The sequence below is a fragment of the Spodoptera frugiperda genome, chromosome 13, assembly GCF_023101765.2.
Source record: "Spodoptera frugiperda isolate SF20-4 chromosome 13, AGI-APGP_CSIRO_Sfru_2.0, whole genome shotgun sequence".
Classification (NCBI taxonomy): domain Eukaryota; kingdom Metazoa; phylum Arthropoda; class Insecta; order Lepidoptera; family Noctuidae; genus Spodoptera; species Spodoptera frugiperda.
In genome coordinates, this window is record NC_064224.1 from 6,238,493 (window position 1) to 6,259,297 (window position 20,805).

At 36.3% G+C, this 20,805-nt stretch overlaps 2 protein-coding genes across 2 annotated transcripts; one reads left to right on the forward strand and one right to left on the reverse strand.

The window, feature by feature from the left end:
• Positions 1 to 3,032: 3,032 nt before the first annotated feature.
• On the reverse strand, positions 3,033 to 3,761 carry LOC118270603 (mpv17-like protein). Its single transcript, XM_035586284.2, has one exon. The coding sequence runs from the start codon at positions 3,682 to 3,684 to the stop codon at positions 3,136 to 3,138; it is 549 nt and encodes a 182-aa protein (XP_035442177.2). The 5' UTR covers positions 3,685 to 3,761; the 3' UTR covers positions 3,033 to 3,135.
• Positions 3,762 to 10,269: 6,508 nt separating this feature from the next.
• On the forward strand, positions 10,270 to 12,104 carry LOC118270497 (homeobox protein Hox-D11a-like). The gene is made up of 2 exons (XM_035586094.2): positions 10,270 to 11,041; positions 11,318 to 12,104. Exons 1-2 carry the CDS (start codon positions 10,366 to 10,368, stop codon positions 11,899 to 11,901), a joined length of 1,260 nt encoding a protein of 419 aa, XP_035441987.2. The 5' UTR covers positions 10,270 to 10,365; the 3' UTR covers positions 11,902 to 12,104.
• The last annotated feature ends 8,701 nt before the right edge of the window (positions 12,105 to 20,805 follow it).

Here is a 20,805-nt window from a genome sequence, read left to right on the forward strand (position 1 = left end):
GTCAACTTTATCTTTTAACAAAATATAGACCTCTCGCTCTTGGTGTACCGTGAAATAGTTCACTTTGGGATGTTATGAGAGCTGTTGTTACCACCTCAAGAATGTTATCATCTGAACAAAACTACTAACGACTCAGAATCAGAGTCTTTAGGGTATATTTACAGGTCTTAGGTACAATTTCCACCTTAAAAATATCATCTGAACAAAACTGCTACTACTACCAACTCAGAATCAGAGTCTTCAGATATATTTACAGGACATAGGTAGGTATAGGTAATTTTCAAATACGCAAGACATAAAATGTCCACTGCTTCAGATAGGCCTCCTCCAATAACTTCCAGATCCATTAGTTGACAACGCCTTGCATCCAGCGTGTGCCTACGACCTTTACTACTTAATCTATCCACCTTATAGGATTATAAAAATCTCATTCCATATTGCTAACATCTTAATTCTAATTTTTAAACAAAAATCCACATGGGTGTCAACAGCTCTAAAGCGATCCAAAGGTGCAGGTAAAAGTATATTTTTTTAGCAATGTTTTTTGGTAGCAACGTTACCTCGAGATCGTTAAGTGAAAAAGGACCTGTTTCGGCTCTTTTGTGGCCAATGTTAGTAGCCGGTAGCCGACGATACGACACTGCTATTATCAGCCTAATTAATCGTACCAACGGACGAATTTTAATGTATATGGAATTGAGATAGACTGAAGGAGCAATCTCGGCTAATTTGCGCGCGGACGCAAATTGGCGCAACGGTATATTCCAGTGTATAATGTTCTTTGAGTAGACTGGCTGGTGAGTTAAGATTCGATTCCGATGTCGGGTAAAGTATCATTAAGGACTGCTGTTAATCTGGGATTGTGGCTAGTAGGAAAGTTTACAAGGCTTGCCCTATATTTTATGGGACTCATAAGTCGCTAAAATTGGATAAAAAATTAAATATGTATGTAATAAAAAAATAATTGTCCGTCAGTCTGTCTATCAGTGAACTTAGGTGCACGTTTCAAAGTGTAAGTAGCTTCGAATGGAGAAGAATGGGCAAGAAACTCCACAACTCCTTCAAACCGTACCTATTTTCAAATCCTAATTATGATGTTCTCAATAAAAGATAAATTGCTTTCTTGTTTGCTATTCCTTAATTGGCTTTATAATAAATTGAATAGATTTTAAAATCTAAATGTTTAGCGCGATATAGAGCTGTGTGTAATGGACTCAATTAGTTACTATCCATCTTTCTGTTACGGCAATCAGCAAATTAAATGCAAATTGATTGATGTTACTTATTTCATTTTGTTTTGTGATACTTTTGGCGTGAAGTGTAAATGAACTTAAGAGTTTTTTGTCATATACGAATTGATTTCTTTCTTCTTTTCATATACAAAAATGTCGTCATCTTATTATTCCTGGTCAACACAAGCTACACACTTAGGAGTCGCTACAATATCCTTTTTTTTAAAAAAAAACTTTGCGTCACACTAGGATTTTCTCCTGTATCGTGGATGCGTTTACACACATACAAGTTCACATAACAATCGACTCGAATGCACGATTGGCGTGGTGGCTGGACAACTGACTGCCGTGCAACGTGTAGCCGGTTCAAATCTCGCCCGGAAAAACACTTTGTGTTCCACAAATTGTTGTTTCGGGTCTAGGTGTCATGTGTACCAACACTTCCCACTTTCAATGACCAATACACCAAATTAAAACTTAGAAACACTTCATTGCTTTAACCATTTTATCACAACACGTATATCATAATCTTGTATCACGAAAATCGACACAAACTCTAAACAAAACGGCTACACTGTCGACTGTCGTGTGTCGCAAAATAAACAAATAAATAAATAAAATAAAGCAGTGTTTGATGACAGTGGCGTTATATATCGCGACATTGTTCCATGCTTTATGGGGCCCATATCAAATTGGTAGCCATGGGCACTGGGCAGGCATCGGCGGTGTGTGCTCATATGTTGCGAGAAACGACGGATTTTCTAACAAATAAATGTAATGTTTGGGTTATGTTATTGAAGAGCTTAATATGTACAATTATTGCGATTGAGTATACGAGATACCAAAGTTCATTACAATCTGTTTTGTAGGTAGTTTTATAAAGGATTGGACGGCGCGGTAAAAACGCTTTCAAGATCTATTTTGTTCCTTCTAAGGCTTTTATAGGAAAGTTTGAAAATGACATTTTTATTACGGTAATGCAATATTCCCAATGGTCAGTCCTCTAAGGACAGACCCTTTTTGCTCTTAAAAAGCTGTTGCTGAAGAAAGAGCTTTAGATATTAGGTACGGATAGAGATACTATACCATTACTACCTTAACAATACTTATTACCTATAAGAAATAAATAATATTCCTAAACTCCACAGTCACATCGATTATAACAATTAAAATCAACCATCTTTTGCCGAAGAATTTATAGATAAAAAACCCATAAGTTTCCCATCTACACAAGTCTACAGCCATAACCTCTCCTCACATTAACTCGCTCCGACTGAACGACAAAACATGATTAATGTCCTAATAAAAACGTTCCAATAAAAATTCATTCACATTATTAATTCTAATATTATTGTCCAGAACCTTTTTTTTTATAAAAAAGTCCCCGAGAATGCTACTCTTGTGCTTCTATTTGGGGATCAATGAAATCGTTAGCCACACTCGGAGATTAAGAAAGGTCAGTTTGGAAAACTATTGTTGTCATGCACTTTTAGTATTGCCGACTCAATGTTGGAATCCTTATATATACCACTAGCTACCCGCCCCAGCTTCGTATGGGTGTATTGTACATATAAACCTTCCTCTTGAATCACTTTATCTACTAAAAATAACCGCATCAAAATCCGTTGCGTTGTTTTAAAGATTTAAGTATACAAAGGGACATAGGAACAGAGAAAGCGACTTTGTTTTATACTATGTAATGAAGAGCGTTAGATGTGGGATCTACACGTATGTGTATTGTTGCAAATCTAGTCATGATATAAGCCTAAGATACTACGCAGCAAAACTTTTTTCTCATAAAACCAATATATTTAAATCTTAACATAAAAATAGTGTTACATATACAAAAATAACTTGTAACTAACATAATTAAATACACTTTGTCATTTCAGATTACAATTTCTCATTTCGGTCGCTCTGACACAGACTTTGACTTCATATGCGATAGATATACTGTCCAGATGAAGCTAGCGGCGCTTACGAAGATAATCCTATTGTTTTCTGCGATAAAATAAAAGTTTAACGTCTGTACCAAGGGCCAGTAAAACACTCCCGTCTTGTAGGTCGGCCAGAACTTCTCTTTCACCTCCGTAACGCAAGCGCTGATCGGTTTCATTTCGAGTAAACTCATTCCGAAGTAGAAATAGGTTAATGCTAGGGGACCGTAAGTTATCTGTTCGATGGCAGCTCTCTTTATAGCAGACACAATACAGTTCTTCCTGAAGAACCGACTAGTGTACTTCATCCAGCAGTAGAACACAGGAGACATGCAGAAAGCTCCGAAGAACCCGAAGCGAGCAGCCCGGGCCCAGTCCGCCTGGTCTATGGTCGTTCCACGTTCCAAATACTCCTGGGTTATGCTGCACGTCGGCCAGATGATGGCATACGACACCATGCCACGGACCATTGGATACTGTTCCGGTAAATGACGGATTTTCGTCAAAGCACCCATTTTTACTTAATGTGAACTTTGTTTGTTGATACAAAAATGCTTGGTTTTAAACTTTGAGTGATGTTTGTCTGTCATTCTTTGAAATATAGCTTGTGGGTTGTCAAAGAGTAAGTAGGTACTATTATACTCTTTGGTCCCGAAGACTTGAGCTAAATAATTCAACCTTCGACTAAGCACATGTCGCCTAATGATATACTATGATGCGGTCAACGATGGAGCAATCTGGATAAGCAATCCATTTACCTACTCCGAGTAAATCTTAAATGTACCAACCAAACCACTAAATGAAAAAACATTTTGTTTACCCATTAACCATATCTTCAAAAAACTTCTGACTTTCGAACGATCCCGTAATTTCAAACAAACCCAGTAATTCTACTAAACACAAGAACATGATTATTTGTTAGCACACAAAACGTGACATCGAATTACCTATTTAGTAATCTTAGCGTAGAATCGATTGCCCACCCACAGTGCCGTGAGCTTAGAACAATCGAATAATTCGATTATTATTCGATTATTTGGCTCGAGTGAATCGATTCGGTGATCCTCTTTGAGATTGGGACGATGATTCGGCGAAATATGACGCGCGTGCGGTCGCGGCACATGATTAGTCAATTAATTACTAATTAATCTGATTGTTTATTTGTTTAGGTTGTGGTGGCCAAATATTGCTTTGACTATATCAAAAAATAAATTAATAAAAAAGTTCCTGATGGTTTTATAACTCATTTGTATGAAGTAAAAGTTGTTGTTTGTATTATTTGTTCTAATTATGTCGTCATAGTAAAACTGTAGTAAAAAGTACCTACTAGTATCTAAGTTACTACCTTAATTTACACTCATATCAATACCAAGAGATAATAAAATTTTAAATATTATCAACTTTTTAACTACGCACCTAATCCAATTTAGGAACGCACATATTTTACTAAGAAAGCTATTTATTAATTTTTTGCTTTCAAGTTCAACTACTATTAATAAATCAGTAAAAATGTGTAGTACAATTTATTTAATAACATTTTTACTGTACAATTTATTTAATAACATTTTTACTGTTCAAAAACTTATACCCTAGCGCCATCAACTGGCATTTTCTGAAAAAATATTACTGCAATTTATTGCCATCTCGTGGAATTTCTCGGAACTTTCTGAAGATAACGCCATCTATGCACAATGCCGTAAACTATTACACAAGACTGATAGTTTAGTGGTTCATAAAACGGTAACTAGATGGCGCTAAAGAGGCACATAATTTTAGTTTAGCTATTCGATAACAGATGGCAGTGTGTGGTGTAAAATGAATGTTTCTTAGTTTTTATATTATATTTCGAAAATTAAGCTCACAATGTATAAAAATACTATCGTAATAAAAAAAAGTCATTCAAACAATATTTCAGTTTCTTTCATCGAGCCGTCATAACCACGGGTCATAACAATGTACAAAATTCTAAGAGTGACCTTTGGTTAAATTAAAGAAAAGTGAAAGATTCCCGGGAAAATCCAAGTAGTGTGGAATAACACAACATATTTTTTTCGGTTACAGTTCAGGTTCAGTATTACAGATCTAAACATAGGAAGTTAAGTCAAAATACCGTCGCCGCTAGTTTCTGTAATCCGTGGGCGCCGTAGCTGAAATCTTATTTTATTTTTTTTGTTTATATAAAAAACCTTGTCCCACATTAGGATTTTCTCCTGTGTCGTGGGTGCGTTTACCACATACAAGTTAACATACACATCACGCCCAGACCCGGAACAACAATCTGTGGATCACACAAAGAGTTGTTCCGTGCACGGCAGCCAGTTGCCCAACCACCGCGCCAACCGTGCAGTCAAAGACAGAAATCGACATGGAAGATATTTTTTTCAATAAGTATTATTCTTACACGATTATCGCTCTTGCAACCACTCGACCACCACGAATAACATCACGCCAAATAATACAACATAGGTAGGTAAGTAGGTCTCTATCACTCTTCGATACGGAGTACGGACCCTCAAAAGTAGTCCTTTTTTACGAACAAAATGTGAGAGAAAACAACCACTTGAGTGTTTTAAGTACATCGTAAACTCGCTACTTTATTGCTAAACTTGTGACAAGATGGTCGATTAAGTAATTCTTGCATTTTTAGCAATCTTCGACAACAACTTAACATATTTTCGTTATTTAATTTATGGCCAATTTCCATGTCAACGTGTGACTAAGTGAGAGCCAATAAAGACTGAATTATGATATTGTTATAAAAAATAGAATTAGTTAATTGATTTTTTGGTGAGAAAAAGTTAAAATATAGACAGTCTCGTTGGAAGTAGGTATGGTATGGTCCCAAGATTTAGGAGCGATAGGTAACAGAGTTGGTTGTACCTAAGTAGAGGTAGCATGGCACAAATGTATCAGCAGTATGGCCGTATGTTCGCATCAGAGTAAATTTAAAATTAAAAAAGTTTAGTTATGTTAATCATATCGAATATTCATATCATTTGCAAAGAATACGTAACATCGCCTGGTGTAAGGATTAAGGAAGTAATATTTTATCCTATGTCGTGGGTGGGTTTATACCTATACATACAAATCCACTGACACATCACACCCAGACCCAGAACCACAATTTGTGGATCACATATTAAGTTGTTGACTAAGCCAACCGCGCAGTCACAGACTGAAAAGTCCACCTCTACTTGTACTGGCTAGCAGCTTCAGAAAATTCTAAGCGTAACTTTATACGCAACGTCACGCCTTTTATCCGCGAAGGTGTAGCCAGAGGTGCACATGATAGCACGTAATGCAGTGTACACCCACTTTTCACCTTTAACTTTACCTATATTTAAACATTTATCCTAATCTTTGTTACCTACCTTTTGTCATATATTGGCAATTGGCTCCCATGCAATGTCTAGCAGGTTCGATTCACGCACTGAGCAAAGCTTTGTGTGATACACAAATTGTGATTTCGGGTATGGGTGCCATGTGCATGTGAAATTGCATGTTTGTAAACGCACCCACGACACAGGAGACAATCCTAGTGGTGCAACGCTTGGTAAAAATGGTAGGTAACATTTATCGATTATTGATTACCACATTAAACCCAACTGAGCAATCTAAAGGGGTAGCACCCCGGTCCGGTCTGTATGATTTATGAAAATGTAAACATATTGTGCTATAGATAGGTAATTAGATCTGATTGTCGAACAAACACACGACACACATTATGTATGTGTTCAGCCCATCAGACACGATGTTCGACCGGCCGTGACCTTACCGACTGGTCGACATTAATTTTTATGTTATTAAAATCTGTCTGACATATTTTTTTCATGAGCTTTATTCAGGACAATGCGCATATCTTATAGAAACGCGTTTATTATATTACTGATTTAATTATATTTTTTTCTATTGTTTTTCACATAATATCTATTAACGTTAGTTTTTAAGCTCAATGTTACTAACAAAATTATGGACATGGTCTGAAATAAATGATTAATTTTAAATTAAATTATATTATAATTCAATTATAATATATAATTATCACACTTTACTAAAGGAAGGATACTTAGATGTTATTTTTACAGAATTTGCACCAAATTACTCAACTTGAGCATTGAACTCGAAACGAAACCTCTCACTTGAGTATCGTTCTTACAACCACTCAACCAAAGAGGCAGCAAGAAGAAATATCTAAATAAGTAGTTGTCCAAAAAACACACACAATTAAAAAAGAACAAATAATTAAAAATTCCAACGACTCCATAAAAATCCGTAAGAACCCATTAAATTTTTTATTACGAAATTAAAACCCCACTAAAATTAACAACACTTGCTACCGAAACACCTTTTTCACCAAACTCGAACAAGTTGCACAAAAGTACCTATAAAAATATCATTGCCATCGGACTCGTGTCAAAAAGTCGTAAAAGTCGGCATTGCGTTCCGACTTCTTCCGACTTTTTTTCGCAGTTTGTAACTCGAAACTTTTGTAAGAAATTGTAATTTGAACTCGTCTATGAAACAATGGTAGCTGTTGTTTTATTTTTTGTATCTGTCTCTAGCATTGATATTTTTTTAAGAAGTGCAACTATGTATTGCGTAACACTGATTCGTGTTTGGGTCCGATTCCTGAATCTGACAAAATGAGTAAGTAGTCAACTCGGACCACATGCCTACGGCCCATTTGGGACGAGTTGGGGAAATTAAAAATAAATTAAAGTTTTAGTGGTCAACTCGTCCCACTTTTTTTTTGTATGGATCTTTAAACTTTATCAATGTTTGGTACAGTTAGCAACACAAGATTAAAATATTTTTTTTATTGTTTTGTTTCTTTACTTTCGTTTTATTTATAGATTATTTCATATTAAAACATCCTTACGAAGTAAGAACCTCTTTTTTAGTGTCGGTTAAATAATTTATTAAATCAATTTATTTTAGCAATCGCACAAATTCATGTGTTATCCAAAATTACTAAGAATAGTAAACATGTGTGGCTTAAATAATGGTCATGGCGGTCACTTATGAAGTTAAATGATAACATAGATAGAAATGAAGTTCCTAGAAAATCTTTTGTTTTCATCAAAGTAATAGAACTTTATTATTTCCACACTAACCCTTTTACTACTGACTGTACATTATCTCATTGTGGTAGTGACGTGGGACGAGTTGTACCACTAAAAATATTATTTTATGAAAAATTTTCAATGCAACTCGTCCCAAATGGGCCGTAGGCATATGGTCCGAGTTGACTACTTACTCGACAAAATGATCGTACGTTTTTTTATTGATTTGTAATTATAGTTGCATAATGTCTAGAATTGCGTGTTATAGGCACAGCTGCAAGTCGGCTATAAGTTCGCACTCTTCGGCGGAATGACCGTCTTATTAATGTTTGTGATAAAAATAACTCATGAAACAAGAAATATGAGCGTTGTGAAATGTCAAGACGACTTGAATGGACAACTAATTCAGAAAGGCTGTAATCTGTCTGAGGGCTTAGTACGAGTTTTTTTGACGTTTAACGAGATCGAAACATGAGCGTGCTCGGCGCTATAATTGGTTGGTTCACTCGTTTCGTAAAACTTAAAGCAAACTCGTACTAAGGGTTCTGCTTGTTTGCCCATATTGCGTAAAAAACAAGAACATCATCATCAACAGCTCTAAACAATTCACTGCTGAACGAATTCGAATGAAGAAACGAATTGGGGAATTTGGATCACACACGTCATATCTAAACAATGAATTCACATTGATAATTAGAAATCTTTAACACTCCTATTTACACCTCTACCAATAATATAATCATACAACCATACAATCGAGATTTTACATTCACGTGTCAAAAATTTCAATCCTAATTCCTAACCCCAAAACGCCAAAGTTCATTGAGTCATTGAAAAAAAATGTCGCATCTGTCATCGTGTATGACCAATATACGCCATCGACCCGCCAGTGCTGACATCTGGTGGTAAACAATTGTTCTCACACCTTAACTTTATATAAACTATAGATAAATAACTATTACAGTGAGAAAGGTACTTCAAATTCATTCAAGGTTCAATTAGGTAAAGTGTTTGTTTGTTTTTATAAATATTTAGATTTTAAACATAATTTTCTTGCCTTTTGATTTAAAGGATCCGATCTTTTAAAAGAGCACTTAAAGTTTACAAAGTAAAACTAATTTTGTATCAGTTTTGTTATAAATGTAATAGAACCAACATATGAACCACGTAATAAGTAGGGACAGAGGTCCGTAAAATCGGACACAATTCCAAACTCCGTAGGTACTATTATTTACTGAGATTTTTACGGAACATCAAAAACGTTTTGGGACTGTTTTTAGAAAACCTGGAATCGAATTCCTTTGCTCAATAGTAGAAAAAATCAAAATAATATTTTAAGAATCTAACTCAAAATCTTTTGTATGGACACTAGCTCATTACCAAGATAAAGATTACCTAAATAAAGAAGAGGAAGAATGAAAATCATTTATTCTGATACAAAAAAAACGAGGGTAAAGAGTATTGTTATAACTACTATAGTACTAACACATGGTGGCACCAGTTCAAAGCATATGGTCCTTACACCTCTACCTAGCCCTACCAGTTGCAAAAGTCGTAATGCTATGTGGTTGACCAGAGACCGTATGCTATTTTTATCTCTCCCAAAAACCTTTAAAGCGAGTACTAATAAAATGAAGTACAAACAAACAGTTTGAGAATTATTCAGATTGTAAAACATTTAAATTAACAGAAAGATTTATAACAAAAACAACGGAGAGAGACTACAATCAATTTTTTTAAGAAGAAACTGACAATTCGCAACCATTAATCAATCCAAAACATCGATCTCACACTTTTTCAAAACCAATATAATTAAGTCATTAGCAAAATCAAAGAGCGTCTCATTTCAACACTGAAATGAAATCACCCGCTTTATTTACACTTCGTAGTAAACACTCCTCACTACACACGAAAGGGACAACGATATACAATCCATAGCCTTGTTAGACAGAGATAGAGAACACCCCATTGCCCCGCCCATAACACACCAGGCAGCGTGGATTGGCTTCCACTAACAAATCTATACACCATCAGTCTTCCATCGCTTGCCTTTTAAACCACAACTTAATTACCACTCGCCTCAAAAACAATTAGTTAAGCCCCAAAAGTGACTAATGTGACAGTGAATTAAAAATGGAGAACTATGAACAACACAATGAAGTTTCAACCTCGTACAACAATAACAATTTGAAACACAATTACAATAATTGCAAAAATGATTTCTATCAATTCGTGGACGTCGGACAAGACAAGGAAAGCAAAGACTTTGTTTACGATCCGAAAAACTTTAGAGTGAAACTAGAAGATGGAAACAATCCGAATTTGACGACGCCGTTTTCTGTAAAGGATATACTGAACATCAACCAGCCGAACTACAGCTACGATAGGAATGAAGCGTGGAAATACAATGACAGAGAACGAAGAGGATACGAGTATGAACAGGTGTACCAAAGCCAAGGTTTCTGTCCTCCGGAGTACCTCAGTCAAGTGTACCCTAATGTCCCTGTGCCATCGAACATTGAACCTTATTGGAACCAAGAAATGCACCACGACTACAAGATTGATGAGTACTATGGCTACAATCCTTACTGCCACAATTTGTATCACCAAGGCTATGAGCAGTACAATGAAGTGGTTCCTCCTCATGTGCTGATGGACACTGTAGTGAAGGTGGATGGTGATGAGAGAGAGTCCCTCTCTACCGGTTCAACAGTTGGTGCAAAGAGAGGCAATAGCGAAAAGAGTCTGTGCACCCAGTTTTCGCCGGAGCAAGTGGAAAAATCATCGTCGCTATGTAGGAAATCTATAAGTACGTATTTTTATTCGTTAATGCTATTTTTAATTTAGGTTTATATTTGTTGTCAAACGTTGTTTCTGTTTAATTATGTCTGTTATATTAAAACAGTAAATTCCATTTACTAGGTATAATAATAATAATCACAACATTTTGAAATATCTATTACGATGCCGCCTAAATCGTTTTTAGACTATATCTGTAATAACCCACAGAGCAAACACCTCCCTCCATTTACCACTATCCATGTCATCATAATAATTCTAATAAAACCATTTAACTTGTCTACAGAAACCCCCACAACGGAGAGACCAGAAAGAAAAGACAAGAGCGCCAAGAGGAAACCACGCATACTCTTCTCACAAACCCAGGTCCACGCCTTGGAAGTCCGCTTCAGGAACCAGCGGTACCTGACAGCCCCTGAAAGAGAACAGCTAGCAGTAACCCTGAACCTATCCCCAACACAGGTCAAAATCTGGTTTCAAAACCGACGGTACAAGAGTAAAAGGATCAAATCACCTGAAGTGTCCACTTCAACGGATGCTAAGCCTGGCAAATTGACTGGCAGAAAGATCTTTAAACCAGAAAACAGAGAAGCCCAACTGGTAACACCTAGCTATGATGGGTATAGGGAACCTAGAACAGACAGTGACAGATCCTATGACCAACTTAGTTCTACCATTTACTTCGACGATAGTCTAGCGTATGATCAAAGCGAGAAGTATTTTAACAAACAAGCCTTAGACCATGTTGGCACTTCTTCGGAAATCCAAAACCTATACACGACTGAAAACAATATGGTAGTTAATGAACGCAAAGATATTTATGAAGAGCCAGAAATTAAAAAGTATTTCCCATTGAATTTTGTTTGTTGATTCTGTTTTTTTTTTCTTTTTATTGACTAAATCGACTGTGCCATTTAGACTGATTGCCAAAGAGTATTATATTTTAGTATTAATTTGTTTGTTATATCTAGTTCTAATAAATATATGTGCATGTCTGTGCAATGACGTCATAAACTACGCCAAAGTATTGATGAATTTTAAGTATTGTTTTGTAAATAAAATTGTCTACTTTATGTGTCGATTTGTTTATTCAAACTTCATTCTTACCTATAGCTTCTTTTTCTATATAATCATTGTTATATAGATACACAATTTACAAAGATTCACATACATTCAAAAGTAATTAATTTTTTTAATCATACTTATTTAAAGTTAATGTGAATAAAGTTCACAAAAAACTCAATAGACTAACACAGTTGTATATTCAACGATTAGAATAATATCACCTGCCTAGTTCTTTTTTAATGTCACACGAGACCCTTTTTGTACTTTTACTAAGATATAGAACGCACTATTGCGTAAAAGCTCATCATCATTATATCAGCCATAAGACGTCCACTGCTGAACATAGGCATCCTCCAATGACTTCCAGATAAGTCGGTTGGAAGCAATCTGCATCTAGCAGCTCCCAAAGACCTCAATCAGGTCAGAAAAGCTCATCACTATTTCAATAACATTACTGTAATAAAAAAAAAAACATAACTATCATCACATTGCATAATACATATGCTTTACCCTATCAATAAGTCTACCACGAACGACCAAGGCAGTCAAAGGGTTAATAGACTAAATTAAACGATCCCACACAAAACATTTTAATGCCCATAACATTATCAGAACAAGATAAATATATATTTAAACCCCGTATTAACTATCCATCATAATAAAAAGCCGCCTCATAAAATTTTACATAAACGTCTTAAAAAATAAACATAAAACAGAAAGTGTCTATCGACTCGTTTCAGATATATCTTTTTTTCAATTCAATTTGTAGAGATCGTTTTTATCTGAATTGCTACCATACCGCGGCGGTTGAGGGTTGATCTGAACAGACGGGCGGTTCGAACGCTGCGTTTTAACGCGGCAGTTCTAAAGGTACCAGTTGTAAGTGTAAGATGTGTTTTATTTCTAGAAAGTGTAAACAATTTTGCGTTCGTTGTAAAAGTTAGCAATATTTTTTCGTCAAGTTTTTATCTTGTAACAATAGTTACACGGAGCACTGTTTTCTAATATTACAATGAGGACTGTCTCGTTGGTTGACAGCGCTATGGTTCCGCAATAAGTTTGATTTTAGAACAAGAAAAGTGTTACTATTTTTTTTAATTAGTGCTAATACTTTTACCATTATATGCAGTAGGTATGCACTAGCGTCGTTACATTTACATGAAATAGTATAAATACTATTCAATTAATAAGGGATGCAAAATACTCTAATCATTACTCTACGCTCATTTCACCCGAGCGAAAAAAAACGCCCGTGCGAAATATGTACCAGCGTTTCACCCGCTCCAAAACCGCTGGTCTACTTCCAACCATCCCCAACACGTCGCTCGCAGACACTGGCGCCACGGAGATAAGATATTGATTCCTACACGTGTCGTATATGGAACCTGTGTCCCTCTGCATGTATCTGATGCAGGCTATGGGAACACTCCGCGTCACCTGTTCGTAGTATCGCTAAAAGCTTTTATTTGTCTAAATTACCTACTGCCTTTTTTGTAGGAGGTGATGAGCGTTTAGGTTTGGTTCCTATGTTAGGTAAAGTTCGGAAGTTTGAATTAACAGTTACAGAATAGCCTAGCTGAGGTTGAGGAGGTTGTAGGTACTGCAAAAGGTCTAAAAATAAATGGTAGTAGTATTTTTTTATGGTACCTATAAACCGGTAAACAATCTTACATATCACCTGACGGTAAGCAATCTCTGACCCAATGGACATCTGAAGCAACAGCGGCTTTACAAGCTGGGGGTTCAGGAATTTAAGGTATTTTGGGAATCAGGGATGGGAAGATTGTTAAGTGGGGTAATTCGTCGTCATTCACTCATACAACGAAACACAACGCAAGCGTTGTTTCAAGGCGGTTTTCTGTGAGGCCGTGGTACCATTAGCTTTAATCTTCTTTACATAAACTTTTTTATATACTCATAGCACAGGAACTGCATCATGACTCTCAACAGCCCTTAATATTTCAGTGCTCACTGTTGGTGCCACCATAAGAAAGTTGATTAAAATCTCCACACTTTATTGGCGATCCACATTTTAAATATTTCTTATTTTTTGAAAAGCGCTGCTACCAAGGCTCTTCCTATATTCATCCAAATTATAATGATCGAATTTCAGCTAAAACTCAGGCAACAGCTCTAGATCAATCCAGAGACTTTCTATTAAAATCATTTATTAATTGCATCCGTCTGTTGACTCTAGTATTCTACCGGCAAGATTGTTCTTGATGCACGAGGAAGGTTGCAGCGAGGAGTAGCGACGATTGTAAAGCTTTCCACCACACCTACATGACAACCACGACCAATCTGCCAAGAGTGTAACAACTAAAAAGAAAGAAGAATACCGGCAAGATTGGGACGATGTTTAACCCAACGTCACGCCTTTTACCTCCGAAGGGGTAGGCAGAGGTGTATATTACAGCACGTAATGCCACTATGTACCTAATGTACACCCACTTTTCACCATTTGTATTATACGTCCCATATAATAGTGGGTGAGCCTATTGCTATACTGGGCACAATTCCAGACTCCGTGCTACTACTGAGAAATTTTCGAAAAGCCGAAAAAAGGCACAGTAATACTTTGCCTGACTCGGGAAACGAACCCGAGTGTGTCCGTGTTTGAGAGAAATCTTCCCAAGCTTTTAGTGAATAAATTCCCATAAAGCAATGATATTACTCACACAGAACAAGAAACAAATCAGTGGCAAGATCTTACAAATGAGTCTGTTCGATACATTACGGCACACGTATGCCTGCGTGTGCGCACGTGGGCGTTTGATGTATTAATATTGTGCTGCTTTTAAGGTTATCGCGGGTGGAAGGTGATCTGGCCCGATAGACCGATGCCATGCCACCGGTACAGATGTACGATGAAGTGGAGTTTAGGGTTAGTTTTAGTTTTTTCTGATGTTGTATGAATGATAAATTAATGATATTTATTTCTGTAAGTAGGTTATAAAATAACACTTTTTCACCAGATTTAGCTAGATGAGGCCGGGTTGTGTGGTGGTTCTATGTTTTTCATCACATTTATGAAACTGAGACTAATTCTAGACTGCTTCTAAAATTTTAATCATCAAACGAGGCATAAATGTTATAAAAATTGATGTCCATTGATTGACCATAACTTTGTAGACTATATATTGTTTAAACCGTTAGCAGTTAATTAATTTTATTTTTTATAAGTTATTATGATATAAACGGCACTGGACGATGTTGTCTCTAATAGACATAGTCCTTTAATAAATGTACCTAATAAATTAAAAAAAATGTCCAATCTAAACTAGACATCCATCTTTCAAACCTCATAAAGTCAGTCTTTAAATTGTTAAAGCTTTGTGTATCCGTCGGTACACATATCATATAATTCCAGTATATAGTGCGGGTGTACGCCATTACTAAGCCCCGTGCAGTGAGCGCGCTCGTTAGCTTTTATTTGGACGCCGGACTCCTGTTTCAGACGCGCCGTACACTGCCGGACAAAATTACCTACACATCTTATTACACGATTATTTTCAAGGAATAACATCATTTCAATATTCGACCCACCTTCCATAGAAATATTATGTTGTAGTAATAATAAAAGACCTAAAAAGAAGAAGGTGAAGCCTTTAGTTCATTTTTTTATGGAACACGCAGACTTAAACGCTCAAACGTCACCATCACCTGATAGTAAGCAATCGCCGTCGACCATGGATACTTGAAACACCAGAGACGTTACGAGGATTAGGATTTTAAAGGTTGTTGGGGTATCGGTAATTGGGAAGATTGGGAAGGGAATTCAAAAATCAACTAATACGAAAATTAAACGGCAACTATTTTAGTTTCGCCGAAATGTCATTAAAATCTCGAAGAAAAATCAGTCAAACTTTGTTCTTTCACATCTATCATCATCTCGTACTATTTTCTGCTTAGTGCTTAGGTATTTCATTCCTTTTTCATTCGCAAAACTTCGTAACAACTGAAATTGTGGTAGGAAACCTGCGAAGTTTCACACTTCCCAGTCGATTGAGAAAATTCGTCGTGTGAGAAGCGATTGCGCCAGCGGTGCAGTGACGCACAATTGCCCGCTGCGCCACATCTCGTGTCCCGCAGTGTACACTATGATCTTTCTCAGTGTTATCAGTGGCCGGTACATGTGCACAGTTTAATGTTCCCATTCGGTTTCATTCAATTAATTGCCGCGCGATGATGTGGCCGCCACGAATAAAATTAAATCATGCCATCGATTGGTACCTTCTTAGAAATGTTACTTGCATAGTATCAAATTTAATTCACCATTTTTGTTTCCTGGAGTAGACAGAAGTTTAATAGAATGTACCTAGTAACATTTGACCTTATTTGACACCTACTTTTGTTTTAACCTTTGTTGTGCGTCGTTGGTCGTGAGTGCGACTACCGGACAAGGGGCATAGATTTACTGGGCTTTTTTCGGTTTTTCATTTTTGTCAGTAGTAGCACGGAGTCTGGAATTGTGCCCAGTATATAGCAATAGGCTCCCCTCTTATTACATGGGACATATCACACAAATGGTGAATGGTGGTGGTCTGCCTACCCCTTCGGGGATGAAAGGCGTGACGTAGATGATTAAGCCTATGGGTATAATAAAGCATCTGGGTATAATGTGTATGCGAATGTGTTTGTAAACCCAAGACACAAAGAGATTAAAATATAGTAAAATTCATACAGAAAATTCTACTTCGACCCAACTTGAGAATCGAACCCGACATCCTTTGTACAGCAGTCGAATTCCCAATCAATCGACAACCGACCCCAACGATACAACGACACATTTTAATAAAAACACATTTGGCAAAACTTTTGCATCTGTCTTAAATCTTAATGCTCGATCTCAAAATAGGCCTATCAATGTCGAATTTTGGACATTTTGTGGATCATCCATGTTTTCATATTTTTTCTGTCTGGCGCCAAGGGGCCTGGTTACCGTGTGGAAGTCATAAGTCAGGGTCCAATATGGACGTCACGTCACGGGTCACAATGACCCCTACTGAGCTCTCTTTTTGTTACACGTCGACATGTTGACCTTTTAGTCATGATTTTTTGTGACGAATGAAATCGCACGTTAAATTAGGTAAATGTGGTTTTGTTTTTGGAAACTTATGTTGGTGTTATTGTTTTGGTACTGAGTTATACAGGCTGATGTGATAGGATAGAGATTATGGTTTTTTATCACTAATAGTATGAAACAAAGTCGCTTTCACTGTCCCTTTCTGTGTTAAATCTTTAAAACTACGCAACGGATTTTGATGCGTTTTAGGAATGTATAGGTAATACATGCACAATGATATCACCATTGGTCATGCGAAGCCGGGGTGGGTCTCTAGTTAATTATAATTTGTAAAGACCTGTCGGTCAGCGATAGCGTTGAACGTGTTAAATGTTACAGTCGTACTAAAATAGTCTTCTTACCAATTTGCTATGAAATATGAATTGATCACTTTAGTCTGTGCGCTTGACATCTGTATTACTATGAGTTATATTATGAGTTTTAAAATGAAAACCCAATTCCATTTGATCATCCAATCCGAATGTCTTAATGGTTTTCGAAAAGCCACACGGATATGAAGCCTAGTGCTTTTAAAATTCTTAAAAAATCGTCATATGGGTACATGATGTGTGTTTTTATTTTTACATAAATTCGGTCTACTAGGTGTTATTCCTGATTATTTACAAATCTCAAAATTATAACATGGCCATCAAAAAAAAAATAGTGCCAATTTTTCATATTTTTAGCCAATATTTATGAATAACTTGATTCACAAACCAACCGTGAGACAAGCCATGGAAATTATCAAAAAAACATAATTTTTGGGCGGTCGGGGGCGTCGTATTGACAAAATGCCAGTGTAATTTATAGGCGGCGCGGCGCCGGCAGTTTTTTCCAATTTTTTGCGGAGCCCTGCGAACCCTGCGATTTCAATATGACCTCCAACTTGTCAGGACCCCGATAACGTGCCCTTTTCACTGCAACCGCTTTTTAAGGGCTTTCTATTTTTTAGAAATGGTTGTGTAACTGTAGTTAGGTAGGTACTTCCAATGTGTTTCAAATTACTTAGGGAAATGGTTGTGTAACTGTTGGTAGGTTTGTACTTTGAATGTGTTTCAAATTACTTAGGTACTAGGTGCCTATGTTGGTTTGTATTGTGGTATTTGAAAGAGAATCTTATGTGACCCGCTTCTGAAGTTTGAAGTAAGAAAGTGTGGGTATTGAAACCAAAAAAGTTCCAGTGTTATTTTTTCCACGTTGTAGACCTCCAATAGAAATCTTTGGAATTAGATTATTCGGAAGTTTGAAATCAATAATACGCTTTAAGCAATCGTGGAGATCTATTGCGTATTCCTACTCCGTGTGAAAAGACCGCCTATGCTAAGCAGTGGAATAATTACAGACTGATTATGACGATGATGCTGGGGTAATGACTTATTTTTCGTTGATAGCTAATGTTACCCTATAGTCTCTCGATAGAGGGGATTACAATTTCACAAACTTTTAGATTATATATTTTATTTTCATACCCCGTCATCATCCCTATTACAGGCTAGTAATGATAATGATGCTGGTGGTGGGTGTGACTATGGTGCATGAGACGGACTACCTCCGAAGCTGCGGACTAGGTACCTAACGTTTACCGGGGCTCCGGCTCGAAAAGCAAGAGTAGGAACGGGGTGGTTTTTAGCCTGTAAGAGTCTGACACTCCCTCTCGCCTCGCCCAAGGCGGGAGAAGTCATTGGATGATTGTCCCCTCTAAATAAAAGACCTATTGCTCAGCAATCATAGCTTCGACCACCATAGCCACCGTTACTTAACACTTTAAACGCCGTGGTGGTCACCGGTGACTGACGTTAACGGAGGATTTGCCTTCAACAGTTTTCTATGAGCAGTCAAAGACTTAAACAATATAGATCGTTTACGCTGTTTGCTTACCAGTCAATTAAACGGTTTAAGTAAATCTGTACGCCATACAACAGAGGGGTGATTATCGTATCGATTACAGAATAAAATGCTCCGTCTAACATGACGTGCGCATGTGGTTTGTGTCATAGGGGGAAAGCAGAGAGTTTTATACATATATCTATGTGCTATGTTGGTGTTAGTATGAGAATAATGTCAGGTGTACTGGTACTTAAAAAATATGTATGTAAGGTGATGGCTTCTGACGAATTCCATAAAAAAAACTGAACTTACGAAATCGAAATTCTACATTCTAGTAAATTTTCCGATATTAGAATCGAACCAGTGACGTCATATTTGATAATGGTTTTCATTATGACGACGGCAAACATTGTGAAAATACATTGAGTTTGTAAAGTAATAAATTCGAATGTTTCAAATAGTAGCGCCATCTATTGGCGAGTAGAAAAATGTGACTAATGATTATTGTTTATTTAAAAGTCGTTACATGTTGTAAATAATCTTTTACCAATTTATTAAAAAGTATTATAGTTTATAAATTATGATAGAGAGTGCATTTTGATAAATAATAATCTATTAATGTAGTAGTGAACAAAGTGCCACCTATTGACGAATAGCAAAACTAATACAAATTTAGAAAGGAGTTTAAGGATTAGTTTACTAATGTGAAGAATAGATGGCGGTACTCAATAAAATATTGGCGACATCTGTTGGCGTGAAGATAAGTTAATATTCAAGAAAAATAATCCCAACCTTTGTTGTATTTTGCCTTACTAATTAATTTGTAAATCGTAATCTGATTGATTATTAGTATGAATCTGATAGATTACGATTCATTAAAAATACTGCTATATCTTATTATGAAGATAAAAATAAGATCTGGGAGTAACCTAATGTTTATAATTACTTAACAACAGATGGCGGTAGATGACAGTAACAAAATAAAATATATTTCTATTTGTTATAACTTAGATTTGATTAATTACAGCTGTAGGTAACTTAAAATAATTTGTATTGGTACATAACAAAACGAAATGGTGAAAATAAAAAACTTCATAGAGTACATAAAAAAATTTTGGTGTCTGATAAGTAGATACCCCAGGAGTTGGTACTCTATAATATGCATGAATTTATCCATTTATATTTTTTTATAAATTAAGGCAGTTTAACTGGCATCTGACTTCTACCTATAAGTATCCACTGTTAAGAAATTTTCACCGACTAAAACCGGAAGGTAAGTAAGTCCCACTACTCAGTAGTCAGAGCCTAGACACGCTAAAGAATGACCATTCCTCCCAACCAAACAAGATCACCAAATAACATCATACGAAAAAACGTATGAAATCAATTCCCCCAAATGCAAACATATTCTCAAATCCCCTTGTACTTTTCCCCTCTTTAATAAAACAATGGACGCATCCGAGACGATCAATCCAATCCGGAACCCATTAACTCGATTCTTCCTTTTTGTGATCACTCGATTATCTTTTGTAAACCAATCGAGTTGAGTGAATCGATTAATACCTCTATTCGAATCAATTAACTCCTTTGTATGAAGTGCCACTATAATATTTGTGTTTAAAAATCGAATTGGTTCAAAGAGTTCTATTGATGTTCTTTTTATAAATTGATTGTTCGAATTTTTAAATGATTTGTTAAAAGAATCGTTAATGGGTCAATTTGGTAAAACCTAGTTTTAAAGATGTTTGTAAAACCATTATATAACTACGTAATCTTAAGAATCTTTAGAAAGAGCGTTTATCATGTTTCAATCAGTC